Source organism: Pleurodeles waltl, chromosome 8, assembly GCF_031143425.1.
Source record: "Pleurodeles waltl isolate 20211129_DDA chromosome 8, aPleWal1.hap1.20221129, whole genome shotgun sequence".
Taxonomy (NCBI): Eukaryota; Metazoa; Chordata; class Amphibia; order Caudata; family Salamandridae; genus Pleurodeles; species Pleurodeles waltl.
Window position 1 is genome coordinate 101,651,014 of NC_090447.1, and position 21,871 is coordinate 101,672,884.

The window sequence follows — 21,871 nt, forward strand, 5'->3', positions numbered from 1 at the left end:
TGCACCTCTGTACAGTCTTGTCACCTCACTCACAACACTACATTAACTATAACTCTACTATGCACTGTGTTCTCAGAAATGTTGTCATTTAAGATATTATACGTGTTGTTATGAATGCTTTCGTTTCACACGCTATAATTCATAAAATATGCAAAAGTATAACCAAATGCTTTTGGGTGCTTCTCTTAATTGCTGTTTTCACCATAGAATTCTGCTGCTAGCAGATTTCCGAATTATTGTGTGAGGTGCTGAGATACATTTAAATGCTTTTCTGCTGGGTTGGGACCAAAGTTCCGATCCTGTAAAAGTTGAGTGACGTGAACAAGGATGCAGCATGATATGGCTCCTTTACAAATATATACCTCATTGATGCCTATGTTAAACCTGGTTTGCATTAATAACTAGCACTGACCACTCTTTTGTTTCTTGTTTTTCCTTCCTGTGCGTCAGGGAGCTTACTACACACAGCCGGTGTACGCAGCACAGCCTCACGTCATCCACCACACCACTGTCGTGCAGCCAAACAGCATTCCATCTGCCATTTATCCAGCCCCGGTTGCAGCACCTAGAACTAATGGTGTGGCTATGGGAATGGTTGCTGGGACCACCATGGCCATGTCAGCCGGTACGAATACCCTTGGGGGTCTGTTTGAGAAAAAGTAACAAAGTTTGCATGCCAGGAGGTCATCCATAGACCCATACTAGTGCCCACCATCACTTGATTGCATGCTTATCTGCGATTCAGGGGACATTCTTTTCTGTAAAGAATGTGTCAAATTCTTTCTGTAAATGAATTCTTGTCTTCCATGGGTGGTACACATATTCCAATATATTTGGCATTTCATTTATTAAATATCCTGCATACGCAGTAGTTTTAAATGTTAAGGTTCACCACATACACCTTAATATGTGAACGTTCTGATCTGGTGAACATTTACATGCATTTTAAGACCAGTCTTAATATGGGTTGGTCAGGATTTTATTAGTATCTCAGTTTAGGGGAATTCTTGAATACAACTTTAAATGAGTTCATATTGTTTTCTGTAAAGCCAAAACAAATCTCAGACATATATAGAATTGTTCGGCTTCATGGTTTTCCTGAAGTGAATTTATGATTCATTGCTTCACTTCCCTCAATAAGCATGCCTCGCACAGAAAACCATGAGGACCTAGCAAGAGATTCCACTTCTAAATGTCAGTGCTTAATTTGTGCCAGTGGTTATAAGTGATGGGCATGAGTTCTCTTGGGACTTAATTTTCATCATCAGACTTTGACAAGAGAAAGAAAAAGAAAGGCAAACAAGGGGGGAGAAAAAGGCAGCGAAAGATAAAAAAGAACAGTGTCTAGGTGACAAGGCAGAAATGAAAAAGAATGTTCAGGATTTAAAGAGAAGAAAGTGTAGAGTGATGAAGGAAAGAGATAGGAAGTTGAATGAAGACTAGACAACCTTAATATTACGGCAGCGCTGGCATTCAGCAGTGCCAGCGACAAGCTTCTAAGAAAAACTTAGGGCCCTACTCTTATATTTAAAAAAAAAATGTTATTACCTTTTAATCACTGCATAAAGTGCCTTTTATTTGAATTAATTGGGAAAGGAAAGGCAAGGTTTCAAGTAGTCACCCTGCGAGTACAGACAAATTGATGGATTTAGAATACTCTTAAAGAGGATGCAGTTTATCTTTCTTTAAAATCTTAACAGGATACAAGGATAAGTTATTCACATATTCCAGCGCCTACTTGCCACATTGTAAGAAGGGACGTGTTACATTGTGAGCTTGTAGGCGTGCCACCAACACAATATTCCTACCTAAGAGGGAAGCAGTTTCTGTCTTGGCTGTACCATGCCCTTATGTTTATCAGTTTATAAACGTTATCCTAGATATATCCTGTTTCTTTTGTTTTTCTAACCAGGCACCCTGTTGACAACTCCCCAACACACTGCCATTGGAGCACATCCCGTGTCTGTGCCAACATACAGGGCTCAAGGAACGCCCACTTACAGCTATGTGCCTCCGCACTGGTAAACAAACAGTGGCAAAATCCATGTAAGTAGTAGCAAGCTGGCATTGCAGCCGTCTCATGATACGGATCTATACACCTGTCATACTCTGAACAATGAACAAAGGTGTATCTGGGGTCTAATTGGGAGTAGTTAATGTCTTTGTACCGTAATAAGATCAACTTGTATACAGCATCACCTGCTTAGTACAGTAGCAATTTCAAGGTTGGTGGGAGTAGACCCTGACACTCTATCCTTGAATTAGTTCAGATATCTGCATTTGGTCAGAAGCCTGAGGGCTCCCAGAAACTAGGACAGGGAGATCGATGTAGGTTTTGTTAAGGACCAGTAAAAGGAACTGGGCTGTACAGAAGAACCTGATCGATGGAGTACTGTATTGTCAGATTCTTGTAGCCCCTTAGAACAGATTTTCCCCAAATACATCAAAAGTACTATGAAACACTGCAGTTGCTTTCTTTGTTTTCCCTGATACATTGTGCACCCCTCCCCTCCTCACTGTCACTAACTGCATCTCATTGGTGGGTTGTCTGACTGAGACCTTGAACTTGGTGATTCACAAAGCTATGGCTGAGGAGGCGAAGGCCAGGAATTTCAAGGGAGAGAAATTGTGATTAGCTTTCCAGGACCCAAGGAAAAGAGGCAGGAAAGACTGGAGGAATGGGCCGCGGGGGGAAGTAGAAGGGAGAAAGATTAAATGGAAAGGGAAAGGTAGGAGAAATAGGGAGAATTGGAGAGTAAGTAAGGCTACCCTTAGAGAAGGACAAGCTCATGATGGGATCAGAGGCAGCTACACCTGGGAAATGTGATTTCACTTCCAACTCTGCAAGTGTATCTGCTCCTGTAACCAGTGGGATAAGATATTTTGGAATGGTTTCTGAGTTTTGATTTTGTAGGTTTTGAATGATGTGTCTAAAACGGCCACGTTAATGAGTCACTTGCCCATATGAGGAACAGCAGTCACTGGGAGAATGCTTGTAGCTGATCAGATGATCTACAAGTGAATGAATGAATCTCAGATGAGGCGGTTTGGACAGAAGCCATCTCAGTACTTCTAGAGATTCAAAGAGAGCAAGAGAGTGGATGATATTCCATTTGAAACTTGAATTTATGGTTTGTTGTGTTATTGGAGTGACTCAAGGAGGTGTGCTCTGCACCACTGAAGAGGTACCTGTCTGAAATGACAAAGAAATCCAGAGAAGCTTGCAGTTTTAGCAAGTGTGTAGTTAGCTGGAAGGATTAATGAAGGGACGGCGTATTATGGCCCTAAGCCAAACTGAGAGAGAAACACCCAAAAGACTTCTTCCAACTCAGAGACTAAGGGTCGGGCTGTTCTCAAGGGTCCAATGTAGGACACAGGCAGAAAGGGAATTGGGTTTCCAGTAAGGATCACAAGGGAGTTCAAAGTGATAATTTGCCATAGTAGTCACAATGATGGGCATTACAAAACAGACTTTAAAGTAATAGACCCTTTAGCACCTGCACCCATTCTAGCGAGTGTATAAACTATGGGTGAAGATACAGAGAGGCCTCTGTTCGACCCATCTTTTAGCAATGGATATTTAGGAGAGGGAACCATATGCCCTGAAGCACATCCACCTAAAATCCTATGAAGTTTGTGTTGGAGGCTAGTATCAGTGAAATGAAGGACAGTGCCCTGAGATATGCAGGTGCTTTCAGACCATGGGGAGGGCAGAGACTAGCTCAAACACAAGGATATCCTCCATGACCCCAGTCACATAGGTTTTGTAGCCAGTGAGGACACCATGAAGCCCTTGATCACCAGCGTTAAAGTAGAAATCAGAGGTAAGTCTGCCATGTTTGATGTAGGGTGAAAAAGAAGCAAGATGCTGGATGTCTCTTGGGCAGTGATTCAATTGCCCCTGCTTTAGTATCCGGACCAGAAGGCTACATGGCTGGGACCTAGTCAGCTGTGTGGACCTGAGCATAGGCTGCACATCAAGTTCAAGAAGAGACTGGGACCATCACAGATTTGAAAGGGCCAGACTGTGGTAGTGAGCAAATCATGATGGACTCTGAGAAGGCACGGGCATTGGTGTCCATTTACCATGCTCCAGAATGGGAGGAGGAGGAGGCACTGAAAGTGAACCAAGTGTAAGAGTCTAGGTCACTTCTAGGATGCGTTAGCCAATGAAGGACCTACCCAGGAGGAATTCTGCCAGGCACATGTTGGGCACATGCCCTACACTTGGGGGACTTCAGAAGAAAGCCGGGAGGTCATCAAGGTTGTGGTTGGAAGGCATTGTGTACCCTAGGCGGATGGGCTTATGAATCCTGAAACAGGAGCAAGTAAGAAGCTTGTTATTCCGTTAGTGCACAGTAATTTCCTGTTGTCACTGGCCCACCGAATCAAGACATTTGGGTATGAAAAAAAGACAAAGAATAAGCTAGACTGTTTTCTCTACTAACCAAGGCGTGGTTAGTGACCCTGCGTGTAATAGCTATTTCACTTGAGTGAGTGGACATTGACATTGTTGGTCCATTTGGCCACCCTCTGTATCAGGCAGCAATTATATCTTGGTTGTGGTTGATCATGCCACCAGATATCAAAAGGTGGTGTCTCTGAGGAACACAACTAAGAAAGTTGGACTTAGGATGCTGCTAGGGATATTTTCAGGGATTGGATTTCCTTGAATATTGATTTCTGATGGGCACAAATTTGATCTCCTCTATCATTAGAGAGATGTGTTACCAAGCTAGTGGGGCCTACCATTTTCCAAGGCATACCCCCTGCAAACCAATGGGTTGGCGAATAGCTTTAACAGTACCCTTAACAGCATGATGGGAACTCTGCCAGAGAACCTCAAGAGAAATTGGAATCTTCTCCTTTCATTTTAGTTAGAGAAAGGAAGACACAAACTTTAGTTAGAGGAGGGAAGGCATGAACTTCGGAGCCACCTCCAAAGCATGTGGTGTACTATGTGATTGTCCTCAGGCCGTTATTGACACAATCATGAGTTGGGCAGAGGCTAACCTTCAGACAAGCCAAAGGCTGATAAAGGAGCGCCATGACCAGAAAGTGACACTCCCTGACTGTTTACCAGCAGGGTAAAGAGGTGTTAATGCTGATGCTCATTTGTCCAAGAGCTCTATAGGATAAGTGGTGTGAACCATGCAAGGTAGTGTAGAAGATTTCTGTAGTTAACTTATTGGTGTACACAGGTGCCCAAAGGGATCCAAAAAGGTGTTCTAGGTGAAACAGCATAAGCCATACCCTCCGAAGAGATGACAAAGGAGATTGAAGGAACAGTGAACAACTTCTTGACATCCTACATGGTGATGTGAAACTTGGTTTTGTAGATGGGGTACAGCTTGCCTGTTCAACTGATGCCTGAGCGCAAAGAATGTTACTCTGATAATTTTCCCATCTTTTCTTTACTGGCTTCAGGGTTGACAGTTGATGTGTGGATGGATGATACAGAGGCTAGCTTGCCCTCGAAAAGCAAAGTTTACAGGTTGTCAGGCAAAGTCCAGAAGTACATCATGCTAAGATGTTAGACTTGAAAGTGATTGAGGAGTTCTTGGAACACTCCAGTGGTATTAGTGCCCAAGCAAGGATCCACTGAGAAGCTGTTGACTGCTTGCCATTATTACCTTCAGAATCAAGTGCGGAAAGGGTGTACTTATCCCAGTTTGCAGAGCTTTATTAGAACTTACTCCACAACCCAAAGGGCAAATGGCCTCAACCATCACGGTTGGGGCCCAGTAGCCTCTGTTTGCCTGGTGTCCTGCCGAATGGGGTCTGACAGGTGGGAGCTAGAGAGAGCTGTATTAGATTTAGCCAAGCAAACTCAGTACATATGCCACAGTACAGAATGAAGACAGAAGACACACATACATAGAAAAAATAAAAATTTGCTAAAAAGTAATTTTCCTTCATGTTAAAATTAGTATCCCAACTTGTTATGAGCGCAACTCAAATTGATATTTGCACATAAAAGTGTACTTCAATGATTTTCCATTGTCAGTGGTTAAGAAAATTGAATATATCAAACATCCTTCTGGTACGCAGGGTAGAACTTTTTTAGAATCACATGTTTGTATCTTCTGCCATTGTGTGGAAAGGTCTAGTATTGCCACTCTGTGTTGAATTAATTGACACTTCCTACTGTATCTAGTTAGCTGCATTACAGGAATCTTAAGATGCAATGTTCCGGCTTACTCTGAAAGACCTCATAAAGTGCTACAGACCTGCTCTAAGAAATAGTGTCTAAGGGCCTCATTACGACTTTAGAAGTTTGAATGATCCGACTGCCAAAACCTCTGGGAGGAGGCTGCCGTGATACAGACGGCCTCCTTCCCAGTCGTATTCTGATGTTTCTACTGGGCTGACTGGCGGAAACAGTGCCAAACCATTGGCCTTGTCTCCTTTAAGGCAGCCGAGGCCAAAGCCATGGCACAACAGCACAGCAGACAGTGCGCATTCTGAGGGTGTTGGCCATGGGCAGTGTTGGAGTCTCCCTGTGGCCCGAGCACTGGCTTTCCAACAGCCTTTTCATGGCGTGGACTCCACCATGACAAGGCTGGTGGAAAGAGGACTCATGATCAGCACGGCAGTGCTGAACTCAGCCCACTGTGGCTTCCCACGACTCCAACCGCCACCACCCCACTCAGGTTCCATAATCTTGGCAGTGGTCCCCTGGTGGTCCAGCTGCCAGGGTTGTAATCTGGTGGTCGGATGACCAGGAGTGTGGCTGTCTGACTGCCACTGTGGGTTTGGCGGTCCTCAGACCGCAAATCTCGTAATCGGGGCCTCAGTCAGGCTTGCCACAGGGGTAAGTCATCTGTAGAGTGAAAAAAACTGAAATTCTCCAGAGGGATCTAAAAGCAGGTGAAATCTACACTGTTACAGCTACACTTGAGGTTGAAGCTGAAGAATTTCCTCTACAAGGAACACCACTTAAAAACGTAACTACTTCAGTCACTTACTCCACATGGATACCAAAGAAGAGAATGCTCACGTTTGTAGGCATGTCATACTTGCCCTCAATTCTATGCCTATCCCCTATTTTACAGCACTCCAATGCGCTACATGTACGTTCGCAATGTATCAATTCGCATACCTACTAACAACTAAAACTTGCACAAGCCCAGTCCTTATTAACAAAGTTTAGCCCTTCTGAATAATTGGCTCAACAAGCAATAATCCTTTAAGAATAAGATCTTACACCTTGGTGAAAAGATTGCACACTTCTTAGTTCTTAGACTATGTCACAGTCGTCTCGGAGGACTTCCACACAGGGAGCCACAAGAGGAGACACAAAAGGGAAAGATGGTGCCTTCCTCGACATTGAGAACCTACTCCTGGAGTGGTGCATCCAAGGCATTCTAGATACCCAGCACTCCATTCCAGGCCTTGCCATGGGTCTAAAACAAGGTCACAGTCATGCCATTGGTCTTGACTTTCTAAGGGAAGGTAAATATCCATCCACCTGAGCTCTTTATTCTTTTACATGCAGGAGATTCTGCATCTGGTGTTCTCAGAACTGCTTAGTTCCTAGGTTAGGATTACAATTTTCTTCCATAAATGTCCACCTGGCAGCCATATTGGCTACAGAAAATGTCCTTCATCAACCTCTTTTTGCAAGATATCAGTGGTTAAGGATTTTCTAGAGGGCATTAGATTATCCCTCCCTAATTTGGAGACCCTCTTCCCTTTTGGAGTTAAATATTGTCCTTTCAAGACTCATGGGCTCTCCATTCGAGCGAGTCCTAAGCCCTCCTTCATCTGTCCTGAAGGCCACGTTCCTTGTGACTATAACATGTGCATCCAGGGTTAGCGAAACAAAGGCTCTGCGATCCCATGAGCCATATAGAGTTTTTAAAGCAATACGGTGGTGATGAGAATTCATTCTGGATTCCCTCTTAAACTAGTTTCCTGTAAACCAAATCATTATTTTGCAAATGTTCTTTCAGAACCTGTCGTCTTAGGTACAGAGATGCCATTCTTGGTGTGAGAAGAGGCCTGATTTGTTTTTCTAGACACAACTAAGGCTATCAGAATATCCAGACAGTTGTTTGTCAATTATGGTCCATTATGTACAGGTGGGGCCACATCCAAGCAATCTCTGTCTAGATGGATATTTTCTTGCATTTGACTTTGTTACCAGAAAGCGAATAAAACTTTGATTGGTGATCCAAAAGCACATTCAACCTCGGGTATTACAGGTACTGCTGTGCTAGTAAGAGATATTCTTATTTTCAAGAACTGCAAAGCAACTGCTTGTTCACATCTTGTGAGAGACTATTGTCTTGACTAAGATTCTAGAACAGATGCACACGTACTGCAAGTCCCATCTGGGGATACTGCTCTTCCCAACATGCAACTGTCTTCAAAGTGGGACTCCCCTAAATATAGCCATATATCTAACACTGATTATATGATATAATCTATTTGATTTACCTTAATTCCCCCCTTTCTGTAACCCTATGCCTATTTTGTTTTGTTTTTTTCCAACTTTTGTTCCATGATCTGCAAGATGATGAATCAGTCACTTGAGTATGCAAGCTAATTATTTCCCAGCGGGGCATGACCGGGATCCTTCTCGTGGGGCTGTAGTACCCTTTATCACTCCCCATTTGTTGCCTGGGATGATGGGGCAAGTCCCTTTGTCTGCACTGGCAATGACCGTTCATAGCATCTACTTTGATCAACATCCCTTCATGGAGAAGCAAATCATGGAGTTGGTCGAATGCAGGATCATTACAGTTTTAGAAGACTCTGGACTACTGAAAGGTGCTGCGATGACACAATAATGTCAAACTGCGCTATAGAAGGACCCTTATGAGCAACAGCACTAAAGGCCTTACTATTAAAGACATATAAAGTGTTTGATATTCAGTTGTGGTTGTGTACTTCTATTCTAACATTTGACAGCCACACATCTCTCAACCAAACCTTGGGATTCTTGTGCATGACAAACAAATAAAATTGACCCAATGGAACAAGTATAAATCATAAGTGCCTTAAATCACAGACCTTAATGACTTTGAAAGGAACCCCAGAGTGGTTTTGACCTATGTGCCTGTATCAGACCTGGTTTGTTTACCACAGAGATAGGGCTGTGCTCCTACCTCTGCATATACAAATTCTCTATGCTCTAGTCTGGATTTTTTCGCTCTCTTGTGTGTCTTGTTTTTTTGTATTAATCTGCAAGTGATTTCCATATCTTTAGCGTAACACTGTGATCATCAGAATTAATTTTCACTCCTACTTTTGGGTGATTGTTTGCAGGTATTGAATTTGCAGATTTTATCTTAGAAAGAACCGCATTTTTTCTGTCTACTGTTTGCAAGCACTCCATTTTTTTGGTGCATTTTGAGTGTCCATTTCCGGAGTGAGATCACACCTAGTTGCATAAACCATGCTGCTCTTTGTAAATTAAAACTCCTTGAGCCAAAGTCGCTGACTGAGGAAACTCACAAAATCCCTACCACTATGTAATAATCTTGAAAAACAGGAGGAGGTCACTATTGTGACTGTTCTACTCTTTCTTAAAACCTCCTTATTCAGTTTGTCTTCTCTTGGGATTGTGTTGCTTCTCGTTTCTTCAGAAAGAAGAAGATTGGCTCCTGAGGTCCCTTACCAGTGACCACCAAAGAGCCGCTTAGAAAGCAAAACAGTGATGAATGAAAGCATGTTAATTATCCCTTGATGTTATTAGTTTGAGCTTGTCTGCAATCACAGAAGGGGACCACCCACTTGCACATCACCTTGGTCCTGTGCCGAAAGAAACCAGTCAACTACTACAGGTGTGGCGTTCACTCTTCCTTTAGCTGAGTCTTTTGTATATTGCACCTGAGCCTATCCCTGGAGTATGGCACTAATCAAACTACAACCTTCAGCACCCACTTCCGCCTAGCTTCAGTGTCGAGAAAGAGACGCATGTTCCCGATGGTGTAAGGCATTAGCATTAATGATGGAAGGGTGTTGAGTCCCAGATTTTGCTCCATCCTCGAGATGCCCATTTATGTGCACAGAAGCTCACTCTCGTGTAAGTTGTGACGATGTAGAAGAAGGGTTAATTTATTAGTACTGATCTCTTTATATATGTATTACAACATTTCTGACCTGTCAGTCACAGATTCCTCTTTACTGTGAAGGGCTATAAGGGGATGCTCAATGCTGTGAATTTGCTTTAGCATTCACTATTTGGGGGCGGACACAACCTTGCAGAGACCAGAATAAATTGCAATGTTATAAGTTCATACCAGTGGCAGGCATGGCACTGTACCCAAAATAGCACACCATACCAAGATTTACTACATTTGAAAAGGCAAAATAGTATAGCCTAATTGACTGAACATTGGGCCTGTAAATGAGTGTTTTTAACAATTTATTTACAAAAAATGTTACATTGAAGCCATAGTGCAGAAGCTTTGTTAGTATCAGCACAGCAGACTCACCAAAGTAAACCATTGCTTATAACTCTGCAGGAGTTCAAAACATTAAATAAAAGGACAAATATGAACCTGTTGGGGGAAAGTCTGATCCACAGTTTGAAAAGAGCAGAATGGAGGTCAATAGGTGGCGGAGTAGGTGGGAAAGGGTAAGTGGGTGGTGATGTACCAGCAACAGCCTACTCACCGAACAGCCCAATAGGTGATGGTAATGGGGAAAGCTACAAGGAGCAATAAACGTGCCCTCTGCCGTGCATAATAAGGATATTGCAAGTCACATTGGATTTTTGTGACCATATGGATGAAAGAGTCTGAATTCCTTTATAAGGCCTTGGAATTTCATGGTCACGCCATTACCTGTCTCAGAAACCACTTAAAACCTTGGTGTTTTGCTCTTTCATATGAAAGAGATAGTATGTTTGTAAGTATTTGGAGTAAAAGTAGAATCTCTGTTGCAAAATGAAACACACCAAAAAAACAAAAAAGCAGTAGCCCTTTAAAGATATTAGAATCAGTTTAATGCAAGTCAGAATTTTTTTTAAAGGCACTGTAGCTTGGAATGTGTGGAAATATGCAGAATTACCAAAGGTGTGCAAAAATAAACATGTTGTCACAAATATCTGTTTTCTGTTTATCATTCATCTACAAACACAGAGCAGAAGAAGGAAAAGACATGTTTTATTATCATTTTTTTTTTAGAGCTTTTATTATGCTCTATGACCTGCCATTGTCTCTTCAGAACTCAACTGTAATAAGTTATTTCACTTGCACGGATAAGTAATTTCTTTATTACAGGTAACTAGGTGCATCACAAGTTGCCTGTAATAAGGTAATTAGAGACTAGTGTTTATAGAGGGATTGCAGAATCCTCTGTATTACACTACAGAAAATTATGTATTATTGTCACACCTTTCTAGTTTATTTTAGGACCAGAGAACATGTATCAGGTTGTTGTGCGAGAGGTGGTACCTGCTGTCAGTCAAGTGGGGGCTGAGACCGGCTGCGGGTAGTCAAGCAGGGGTCCAGGACCAATCATACATGATCTTAAAATACCTAAGCTTTAGTTCCTTATGCCTGCATCGTAAGTCAATAACAAATCAGAGCTATTATTTTCCTAATACTGTTTCAGTAGTAGGTGTTGCCATGACAGAGGAAGACATCCTACTGCCATGTTTGTGAATGGTTCTGAGGTCAGGCATTGTACATTCCAGAAATAGTGCCTCCGTAGTGTTCCATGTGTTTTATAATGATAGAATCAGTGAACTTTGACCTTCCAGTTCAGAATCATGTCCCATAGTGTATTAAGGGGGCTATCCGGTGAAGAGAAAAAAACAGTTCTCTTCACCTAGTCCTGCATCACTAACAATCACCAACCATAGACATTCTAGAACGCCGCTTTGTTTGACATTGGTGGTGGTTTTGAGATTATTTTATCATTAGTAATCAGATGACCCCATTAATACAACATTAGGCTCCCATTTTGCTCAATAAATGATTTCCCTCCATCATGATGCTGGCATTGCTTCACCAGTGTGTACTCATCTTCCTCTGTCTTGATGCCCAAATGACACCCATTGCCAAAGTAATTGACCATTATAGCCTGCACTTGCAGACAATAACAGCTGTTAATTACCCACCCCACACTTGTGGTCCCGAGCCGTAGGTGAGGGCGCATAATGAGCCGTAACTCTCTACGTGTTCTTGAAAAACTGCTCTGTAGCCCCCGAACTCTCGGCTGCCATTTACTTCAAAGGGATCCTCGTGCTGTCCTCAGCCTGCCTTTGTTTTTATTGCAGCCCTTGTCCCAGTGCTAGGCTGTTCCTCCCCTTATGTCACAGAAGGATGATATGAACTTGATCACCACAGGCCAATAAGGGAAAAGAAGCAGCAGTGTCAGTTTGCCTTTCTAACTTTTATGTGGCTTTTTTGGCTTTCTCCTCAGGCTTCTTTCGGGGGTAGACCTAAGGTCTTATGCGTACCCTTTGGTAGCAAGACCTTGGCTCCAGTGATTGTTGACAGCATTATTGCTAATCAAGCTCAAGTCCTTGACTGCAGTTGGATCAGTGAAGCAAAAACACTCCTGTTAAATGCCATAAAAGCAACTAGGCCAGAGATGGCCCAGTGGCTAGAGGTGGTCACATCATCAGTACCAAGATTTCCAGCAGCTTGCTTCGCCCATTTGGACGAGGTCGCAGTTTGCTTAAATGCGACATTTTCAGTCCTTGAAGAGTCTTCTAACAAGCAGATGGGTGGTGGGCACTGCACTGCTTGAGGGTGACATGTTACCCAGAGCCTTCTAGTGTGGCTTCCAAACAGTGAAATAATAAAAAAAATATTCTTGCCATAAATCATGGTTATATGCACTAATTATACAGTGCATCAAAGACAAATGGCAAATGAATGGAGTGTGGCCTAGAAAGTGAACCCTCATTCATTTTATCATATTGTTAATGTCCAATATGTTGTGTCCTGTGATTAAAGCTGTGATGTTAATAGGCAGCTCTCATTCACAGTACTCCTAAACCGTATGTTTGGCCTTGCTGGCTGCTGTTTTCAGATTGTAGAATGATGCCATCAGGGCGCATACAGGTACTGCTGCACTGGTCTGCATGACTTGATAGGCAGTGTATACACTGGCACTTTCTCCTTTAACCACTTAAGGTACATTTTCTCTTCTGCTTAAAGTTGTTGTGGTGATCTGATTATGGAAGGGTAGTCCTTATCAGTGCCAATTACCAGAGGCAAGTACTCTTTGCTGTCACCCAGGGGTACATCAAGTGGGGTGCTGGTGGTCATCTATACATTGCATCCCAAATGTTAAAGTCCTGCTGCACATGTCAGTCACTAACTTTCTACTGTTTCTTCTTACAGATCTACAGTTAAACATTGTATGCAACTACTCAAGTCTTACATTGGTGCTGGAGCAACTGTTATAATGGCACCGCAACTGCAAGAACAAAACAGAAAAGAAAACAAGACTAATGCAAGGGTCACTTTATGCATTTTTTGTGTTTTTTTTTTTAAAGCCACATTTTCCTATATTTTGCTCCTTTTTGCCACCTGTACCATTCACTCTTTCTGTTGGCTACCCTTTCATGGTGATGCCAAGTTCACTCTGAGAATTGTCTTACATTCTCTTACTTTGGTCAGTCGCATGACAGTGATACGTGGTGTGGACTAGGCGTAGTGTTGCAGAGCTAGGGAGAAAGGCTCTCATGTATTTCAGTAGTAGCACTGTAAATTTTACTTTGAAAATAAGAAAGGTTGTTGGCCAGAGACAAAAATAGAACATGAGCCTGTTTTGTTTTCATACAACCCTGTAAATTTGTTTAATACATTTTAGGACATAATTGACAATATTTGGAGTAATTAGCACATTAAGGTGTCTTCCAAATACCATTTTAGATAGCTTATTTACCTTTCTGCATAAAGTTGTCCCAGGGCCAACAACAGAAATACAGAGGCATTGTCATAACAGTTGCGTAACACCAGTCGTAGACGGTAGGAAAGTGATTATAGAGCAGGTCAGTGTTTTGCACGTTTTCTAGTCCTTTGTATTGTCAATGTCGGGGTGGGAGAAGAGGTCAGGAACATCAGTACCATATAGTGGCGTAGGAAGAGTTGATTCCGCATGTTAGAAAGGGCATCACTCCTTATTGGTTAACCCGTTAGCCTTTTCACATTTGGTACAAGTTTAACACTAAGTTAGGTAGGGTGCACAATATTCTTTTGGAAAAGGTGGGTTTCGGATCCTGAACAAAGAGGGGGAACCAAATGTTGATGAAGAAGTTCTTGAATGAGAAGATTTGAAGAGATTATGTACAGATCATTGAGCTTAGCAAAATATACCATGGGCAGATAGGTTGTATAACAGTAAACACTCTGTCATCATTTCTTCAATACATAATACTTCCTAACCATGTATTTTTTTTAACTGCAATAGCATTTACTACCTCCAAGGACAAGGAGTGTGCCATAGGATTTTGAGATGCATAAAGGCCTCATTAGCATGGAGTCTCTTCAAGCAAAGGTGTTGATTGGGCTGCAAGGAGGGAGAGATGTGTATCAGAAGGGATCAGATGGTATATAACATTTCCCCTTCCACGTCTGTCTTCCGCCATGTTGTACTTTCTTTCTTGGGATGCTTATCCTTTCTAGTTGGACACGGTGGTGCAGAGTCTATGAAAACAATCTCAGATCTGCAAGGTAATGCTTCTCTGAGTATGGACATCCTTTGTAAGCACATATTGCTTTTTTACAAAAGAATCACAGGAGACCAAAGGGACCAGAGTACAAAATACATAGCAATAACGTATCCTCCTAACCTGAAAAAAACCCATCTTGTGTAGTAAAAATAAGGGCAATGGAATAACGTACCTACATGAGAGCAGCAATAGGTACCACAGAGTTAAGGAGTCAATGCTGAGGGCTGTTTTCGAAGAGGTATTCATGGATAACCCTAATTTCAATTTAGCAATGGTATTTATATGGTTTATCCTATTTCTGTGGGTTTTTCAAAAGAGGGAAGGAACTTTGCAGGCAAAGAAGTACTCTGACAGGGAGGACCAGTTTAAAGAATAGCCTTCCATGGCTTAAAGGAGGGCCAGTCAAGAGCAAGAGTGTGGATGAGGAGAGCAGCTGCTAAAGACCTAGGCATGATGTGCAGATCTACTGTGTTGTTATTGGGCCATTTCATTACTGTACCAAGGAGAATCTATTTTGTGGTCCTTCAGCACATGACCTCCTTTGGGCTTTTATAGGCTCTTGAGTTGAACATTAGGTTCAGCAGTAGTAAACTTTGTAGCTGGCTGGTGGGCTTTGCAAAGCAGCGAGTAACTTAAAACTGTTGAACGGAGGCATCTACTGGAGGATACTGGAGCATTCTTTTCCAGCCAACTCATTCCAAACCATCAAACACAAACGTCACGATAACCAATGCCAGGCTTTTCTGATGGAGCACTGGAAAGTCTGTGTATTTAGCACATCATATGGGATAAATCGCTGACCGCACTCCTCATGCTATCCACCTAACCTTTTATGGAATGCTGGGCTCCCATTCTCTTCTGGCTGGTACACATACTATAGATAAGGTGCTGTAGTAAGGGATGTTGGTGAGATTGCCCACTTTTTTAAAAGCAGCTATTTTAAAATGAATTTCATGCAGTGAGATTGCTATTATTTAAACTTTATGTAGTTGCATGATCATAGATGGGAGGAACGTCTGAGGAGCTATTGGGGATGTTCCATGAAGGATCTTGCAGCTTGCGGCCGTCAGCTTTGTAGTTGTAATGCTGGCAAAGGATATATGCTACTCAAGACACCAGTCACTCACACAGCTGCACTATGCATTTTCAGAGTAATCGTACTTAGGCGTTCCATGTTCTCTGCCAGCCATCACCCAGGGCACCTTAACTGTTAAATTCTCCTGCCTCGGAAAGTAGACCAGTGTACCAGGCATTTAGTCTGGTGCTTCATATTAGAAAATGGTATTGTAGGTATCTGCCTGCATTATTTAGACTTGCCAATTCCTGACCTCTGCGTTATTTAGGGAAAAGAGTGATGATTTGGACTGCCTACCTTGTTAGCTGTTCAACAGTGCACACCTAATTTTTATGTCAGTGTATACTATAGAATTAATGTTTTAATGACTACATATCAGCCTTCCCAATGTAATCAGTGTTTTAATCATATTATAGCTCTCATGGATTATTGAATGATGCTAGAAAGGTACTTTAATACATCAGAGGGCCGGCATGGGAGAGTGCACTTGCACTGGGCTCAATAGACACTATATATGTAAAGGAAACATATTTGGAATTTGTGATATGCTCTAAATCGCTGGTTCTTTTAATCCAGTCAAGAGAAAATATTATAGCACAAACTAAAAGCTTTCCTAGTGTTCAGTTTGGCTTTTAGAGATGCTTTCTTCTTATTCAGCAAATTATATGTACAATCTAGGTGTTTCTGTAAACTTGAATTAACCATCATTGACCAAATTCTAACTCTGTCGGGGACCTTTTGCATTACAATAGTGCATGAAAAACAAGTGCAATACCCATTGCTGTGTTGTGTGGTTAATGTGCACCAAGTCTCAGTAAAAGACTATTACGCAGAAGGAAACTCTTATTTAAAGCCTCAAAATATCATCATTAGAATGTACCTAAGTCCTCATTTGTCGCCATAATCCGTCCTTTCTCAAGAGTACTGTATGAACCCTTAGTTTTGAACATGTCCCTCTTGAGTGTCAATACTACAAGCTGAAGATGTTATGTAATAAGCTGCAAGACAGAAACATTAGTAACAAATCTCTTTATCTTATATTTTGTTGGAGGAATTGGAGGGATTCAGATGACGTTGTCTTAGTAGATTAAGGGAAGCCCACGAATGATGGAGAGGAGCATCGCTAATCTGGTAGGGTAGAGTGCGTAGACTTATAAGCAGGAGAAGCCATCATGCACGTTGTCCTCCATTGGCAGATCCATATTCCCTCTGTGATCAGTACACCTCTGTTTTCTCATAAGTGGCTTGCCCTTAGAATGGACCATTTTAGACGTTGTATTTCTTGGTCTGCGTTTTAGGTTTACCATGACAATAATGAAGGCTTACCAAGGAATATCTCAATCTTGGAACAAGACAACATTAGTTTATGAAACAGAAATTAAACCATGAGTATCCCTTTATGAGCAACCAGTTTCCCTAGAACACTACTTTAGAGGTTGCAGAAACTGAGCTTTCATGCAGTGTGTGTTCCATAGGGGTTCTGCATTTATGAATGCAGATGACTTCAAAAGATCTAACTTACCAAGCCATATTGCTTTCAAAAACAGACATTAGAATGGATTCCAGAACCAAATTGTATAACATCAAAGAAAAGAGTAGCATTCCAAGACTGGACTGCTTGTTAGATTTTTTTGTATACTATGCAAACATAGTGAACAATCTGGTTTAAGTTCCCAAAAGCAGGAATTTACAGTCCTCTTACAATACGTTAAATCAACACTTTTATTTCTGTGGACTGCTGTTAATTGAGATGAGGTGAAGTCACTCCCATCAGCTTGCTCATACCTGCTCAATGATAGTGCAAGGCAGCAACATATTAAGAGGATTGTGGAATAAAGAAAGGTCCTGCTTGCAGAACCTCTTTGCCACTAGTTGGACCATGTAGCTAGCAGTACTTGAATTGGTAGTTTACAAAAATTAAAGAACTTTATGTTCTGAAGGTTCTTTGATCGGTCTAGTTTATTCTCCATAGGTTTGCAAGTATGGGAAAAGCTGTAGTCCTGGTTTCCACAAAGTGTACAAGAAAGGCACACATGTAGATCTGAATGTGTCCTTGGTGCAAAAAGGAAGTTTTCAGCCCCAAATGAATTGCAGTTGGATCTTGAATGAGCTATCAGTCCTAGACTGTTGTAAAGGTTGGCTCAGTTTTAGTGCAGTCACTTATTTTATTAAGATTTGTTAATTGTATGACAAAAGTACTTTAAACTGAAACAAAGTGCCCTAATATGTCATTGGATTTGAGAATTAGAACTTAATCAATATGAATGGTAAAAGGAACTGCGAAGGAAGCATGCAGGAAATGCGAGCTGTGGATATAGCTCCTCGATTTTTGATGATTTAATTTGGAAACAAAATGACAGAGTATTTTAGATAACATTTTTGTTTTAATTTTATTTTTTTATGTCTTTATTTTGGTGGAAACATTTTATTTTTGTTATTTTTTTTATCCATTAATCTTGGACTAGTGCAGAAGAAACCGGATTTAGCCTCTTCTGTCTTTAGTACATGTGCAGTATATACTTGCAGGCAATACGTCCTGCATGCAAAAGCGTAAGCGTATATCACCTGAGACAATGCCATTGGTTTGAAGCTGCAATTGTGTAACCTTTCATCCAATCCATATAAACCTTTGCTGTAGAATGTGCTGTAATGCAAGACTTGAAAAAAAAATGCATATTAATAGTTGCGCTGGCCCAACTCAATGTCAGTGAACCTTGGAGCACAGACTGACTGTTGCTCCAAGCGATTGAACCATGTGTACGAGTATTTGCTCCTGTATTTTATGAACAATAATAACCTAGTAAATCTTTTTTGCAGTTCTGGATATGTAATTTAAGCGCTTTTTACCATAAGTGTTATTTAAGTCTTTGTTTTACTGATTGATGTTTGTTACTCCTGGCTAGAGGAGCATTGTAGTCGAACTGAGACCAGGTGCTTCTTTGAGCAACAATGGCCGCTTCAGAACACAAGCCTGTGGGCTTTCTTCCTTCAGGAAAGAGATGTGCAATACTTCCACACTTGTGTTGAAGGGTGCAGGCACTGGGGGCACAGCGAGATGCAGTGCCCCTGCTCTCTGTACACAAAAGACTTGGGTGAGCTCAAACCCACACATCATACTTCATGAGAAACACTCACTGGGGTGGGATGGAGGATGGAAGGCGACATGTGTTTTCTGAGTAAGGAACGCACAACAATTCACCAACAAATGGAGCTGATGCTTGAGAACAGTGTCATTTTTGCAAGACTCGTTTTGCACTCGTGGTTTAGTAATCAAGGGTACACTTGATCCATAACTCAAGCACGTACGGTGCATGTACCGAATCACAGGCTTTTTCGTGGCACTTTGTGGCCATGGTTTGGCCTTTCCCTCTGCCTCTGTCATCCGACTGATAATGCGTCTTCTAGCATAACTGCTACAAAACCATCACAATAAGGTGTGAGCTTGAGGCAGCCATGTACACAAACCCCGCATAAAGCACAAAAAAAGAGGATTTTAATGAAGAAAAACTACTACTGTCTCTCCCAGTGATTAACAGGCGGTAGCAGGAAGGAGGTCACTGCTACAAATACATGAACAGAGAGGAAAAGAGGCAGTTGCCACGAGTTCACGTTTCTCGTATTCACAGAAATCTTCTCTTGCACAACAGTCATAATAATGGATCTGTCATCAGTCTTCCATTAGGAAGCCTACGGACCACAGTGAAAGGCTGTCAAACTTCAATAAGCCTATTTTTATAGGTAGCAGTACATTTTTCTAACTCCTCAAGAGGGGACCACTGTTCAAGAATTTTGACCGACTTGTGCATATTCATGTCACAAATGTAAAAACAGGTATTACCTCTTGCTTCTCTCTGCTCTGCAGTTCCTCCATGGTCGCTTCTTCGGATTCTGGGTCATTTCAGCCTCAGGGTTGATTGTTTCATGACACCAGGTCTCCCCACAGCTTAGTGCATGGGAGACCCCAATAGGGCGTTGTCACCTATAGGCCAAGCCCTCCGCCTCTGTTGATCAAACCCTTTGGGTAGTGCAGGCTTGCAGTAAACCTAACCATGCCACCCTCCTTTTCTCCGGCACTGCCTTACTTTATTGCATGTTCTCCGCCCCCAATTCTTCATATTCCACCTGGGATTCTGCAGTTACTTGCTGGCATTTTGTTTTTGCATTCAGAACTGTTCGATGATTGCACCATGATTTCCATCAGAAGAAATTTACCAGCATGGTGGGTTTATCATGCCACTGTCTTGTGTAAACAAATCAGTGACCTGTACAAAGGCAGACACACAGAATTCAGCATGAAACCTAGACATAAATACCTTATATAATAGAATAGAACATGATGCTTTAATCAAGCCATTGTTAACAAATGGCCTCTAACAATAGAAGCAGTCTGTGCTTCTTAACTTCACAGAAATATAAAAAGTGGATCTTATTAAGCAATAATTCCTTGTTCAAGTATTGTGCTTTCTATTCTCCGTATTCCATTCTGAAAGGTAGGCTGAACCTTGTTGTGACTCCTCAGCCCACAGTGTGGAAGTTTTGCTCTCATACTTTCAAATATAAATGTATGTATGTGTGTGTCTCTGGTTTGAGTGTATACATAAATATTCACACAAACAGAGAATGTTACTATTTTTTTCTTTATTCCTTTGTAGTATATTTTCCTTTCAAATTAAAACATAACCTTGGTATCTGAATTTAAATTTTTTTATTGGGCCTCTGCAGCAAAAAATACTACAATTCCAAATGTCTTCCAAAATAAAGTCTGAGGACTTCATGGTATTTTCCTAGGACTCAGTCTTGAACTTGTTTTGTCTTTCCAGGAAGCCCCACGGTTTTTCGCTTGTGACTATGAAGCGCGCCACAGATCCCTTTATTTGGATTGGGTTTGGTTTTGATGATCTGTTGGTGATTTACCTGACAGTTTTAAGCCAAGAGTTTGTAACTGTATGATATTTACTGTAAGATGTAGACCATTGACAACTATTAAAATATTTCCAAAAAAGTGGAGTGGCTCCTTTGTGTTGATGTTATTTATTTTTGTAGGAAATAACCGTATTTGTTATGTAGTACTTACACTTTCAGTACCCAGTAGTTGTATCATACGCCTGATATGTTAGTGTGAAAATGATTTCTGTTAGTTGCACTTTTGTACTGTGTATTTGTATTTTTACAATTATGTAACTTTCACCTTTTCTAAAAGGGGCCGTCAACAATGCAACTGGTTGGATCCCTCAAGCCTGTGGTCATTGCTAGGACCTTCATGTTCTGCTAATTGACTGAGGTTGTGGTTACCTATTGTGGTGAATCAGGTTTGATTACTAGTTTTGCATTGTGCCGGAGCACACACAGTGGAAACCTTAGTAATACTGAATAAAGATAATTTGATCCAGAACTTGTACAACAAAAGGCATCTACTTGACTCCAGCGCTTAATTTGCAACAAAATATGTGCAGGAGCGCTAAGTGTTCCTTATCTACCCTTTGCAGTCAGGCCACTTTGTCACGTACTTCAATCCCCAACACCCACCAAACACTTACGACTTGAATTGTTCCACATCCTAGAAGAAAAAAAGAAGAAAAACATATTTAAAAATAAATTCACTCAGTACAGCCTTGTCGGATCTGCAGTAAACCATACCAACAAGTCATTGCACGTCATAGGGAACTACCTAACACCTCTTCCTTTTCCCACACCCCTGCCAAAACGCCTGAATTTGCTAACTTCTAAGGGGGTTAAAATAATTAGGAATTAAATTATTGCTTTATCTATCTGCCTTTCTCCCCCACACCATCCATGAATGGTCCTCTCTCTCCTTTCAGTTTTTGCACACTAAAGTTATCACCCTGTTATACAATATTAAATGTATCCCTACATCAACAATGATATGCCCTACTAATCTCCTCAACCTAGCATCCAGAACACATATTAGACTTTACCTGTCCATGTCAAGAACTGGTCTTCTGGGCAATGCTTGTAGAGTTTTCTGTGTATTAGAAAAGGTTGCTTACTTCCAAAGGAAGTACCTGAACCAAAATTGATCAGGAAGTCCAGAACTGCTCCAGAAGATAACCCATCAAGAAGGAGAAAAAACTGGAGACTAGAAAAAACGTTCCCGCTGGCCAGGCCGAGCATTTAGAGATGAGCAGAGAATA

General features: G+C 41.6%; 1 protein-coding gene across 2 annotated transcripts in view; it reads left to right on the top strand.

The window, feature by feature from the left end:
• Nucleotides 1-20,724, top strand: part of FAM168A (family with sequence similarity 168 member A) — a 345,391-nt gene extending 324,667 nt beyond the window's left edge. For both annotated transcript variants that reach the window (XM_069203838.1, XM_069203839.1), the window contains 3 exons: nucleotides 451-625; nucleotides 1,913-2,046; nucleotides 13,311-20,724. In XM_069203838.1, coding sequence (XP_069059939.1) covers nucleotides 451-625; nucleotides 1,913-2,025 — 288 coding nt within the window. In that variant the 3' untranslated portion in view covers nucleotides 2,026-2,046; nucleotides 13,311-20,724. The remainder of the gene's footprint in view (nucleotides 1-450; nucleotides 626-1,912; nucleotides 2,047-13,310) is intronic.
• Nucleotides 20,725-21,871: the final 1,147 nt, after the last annotated feature.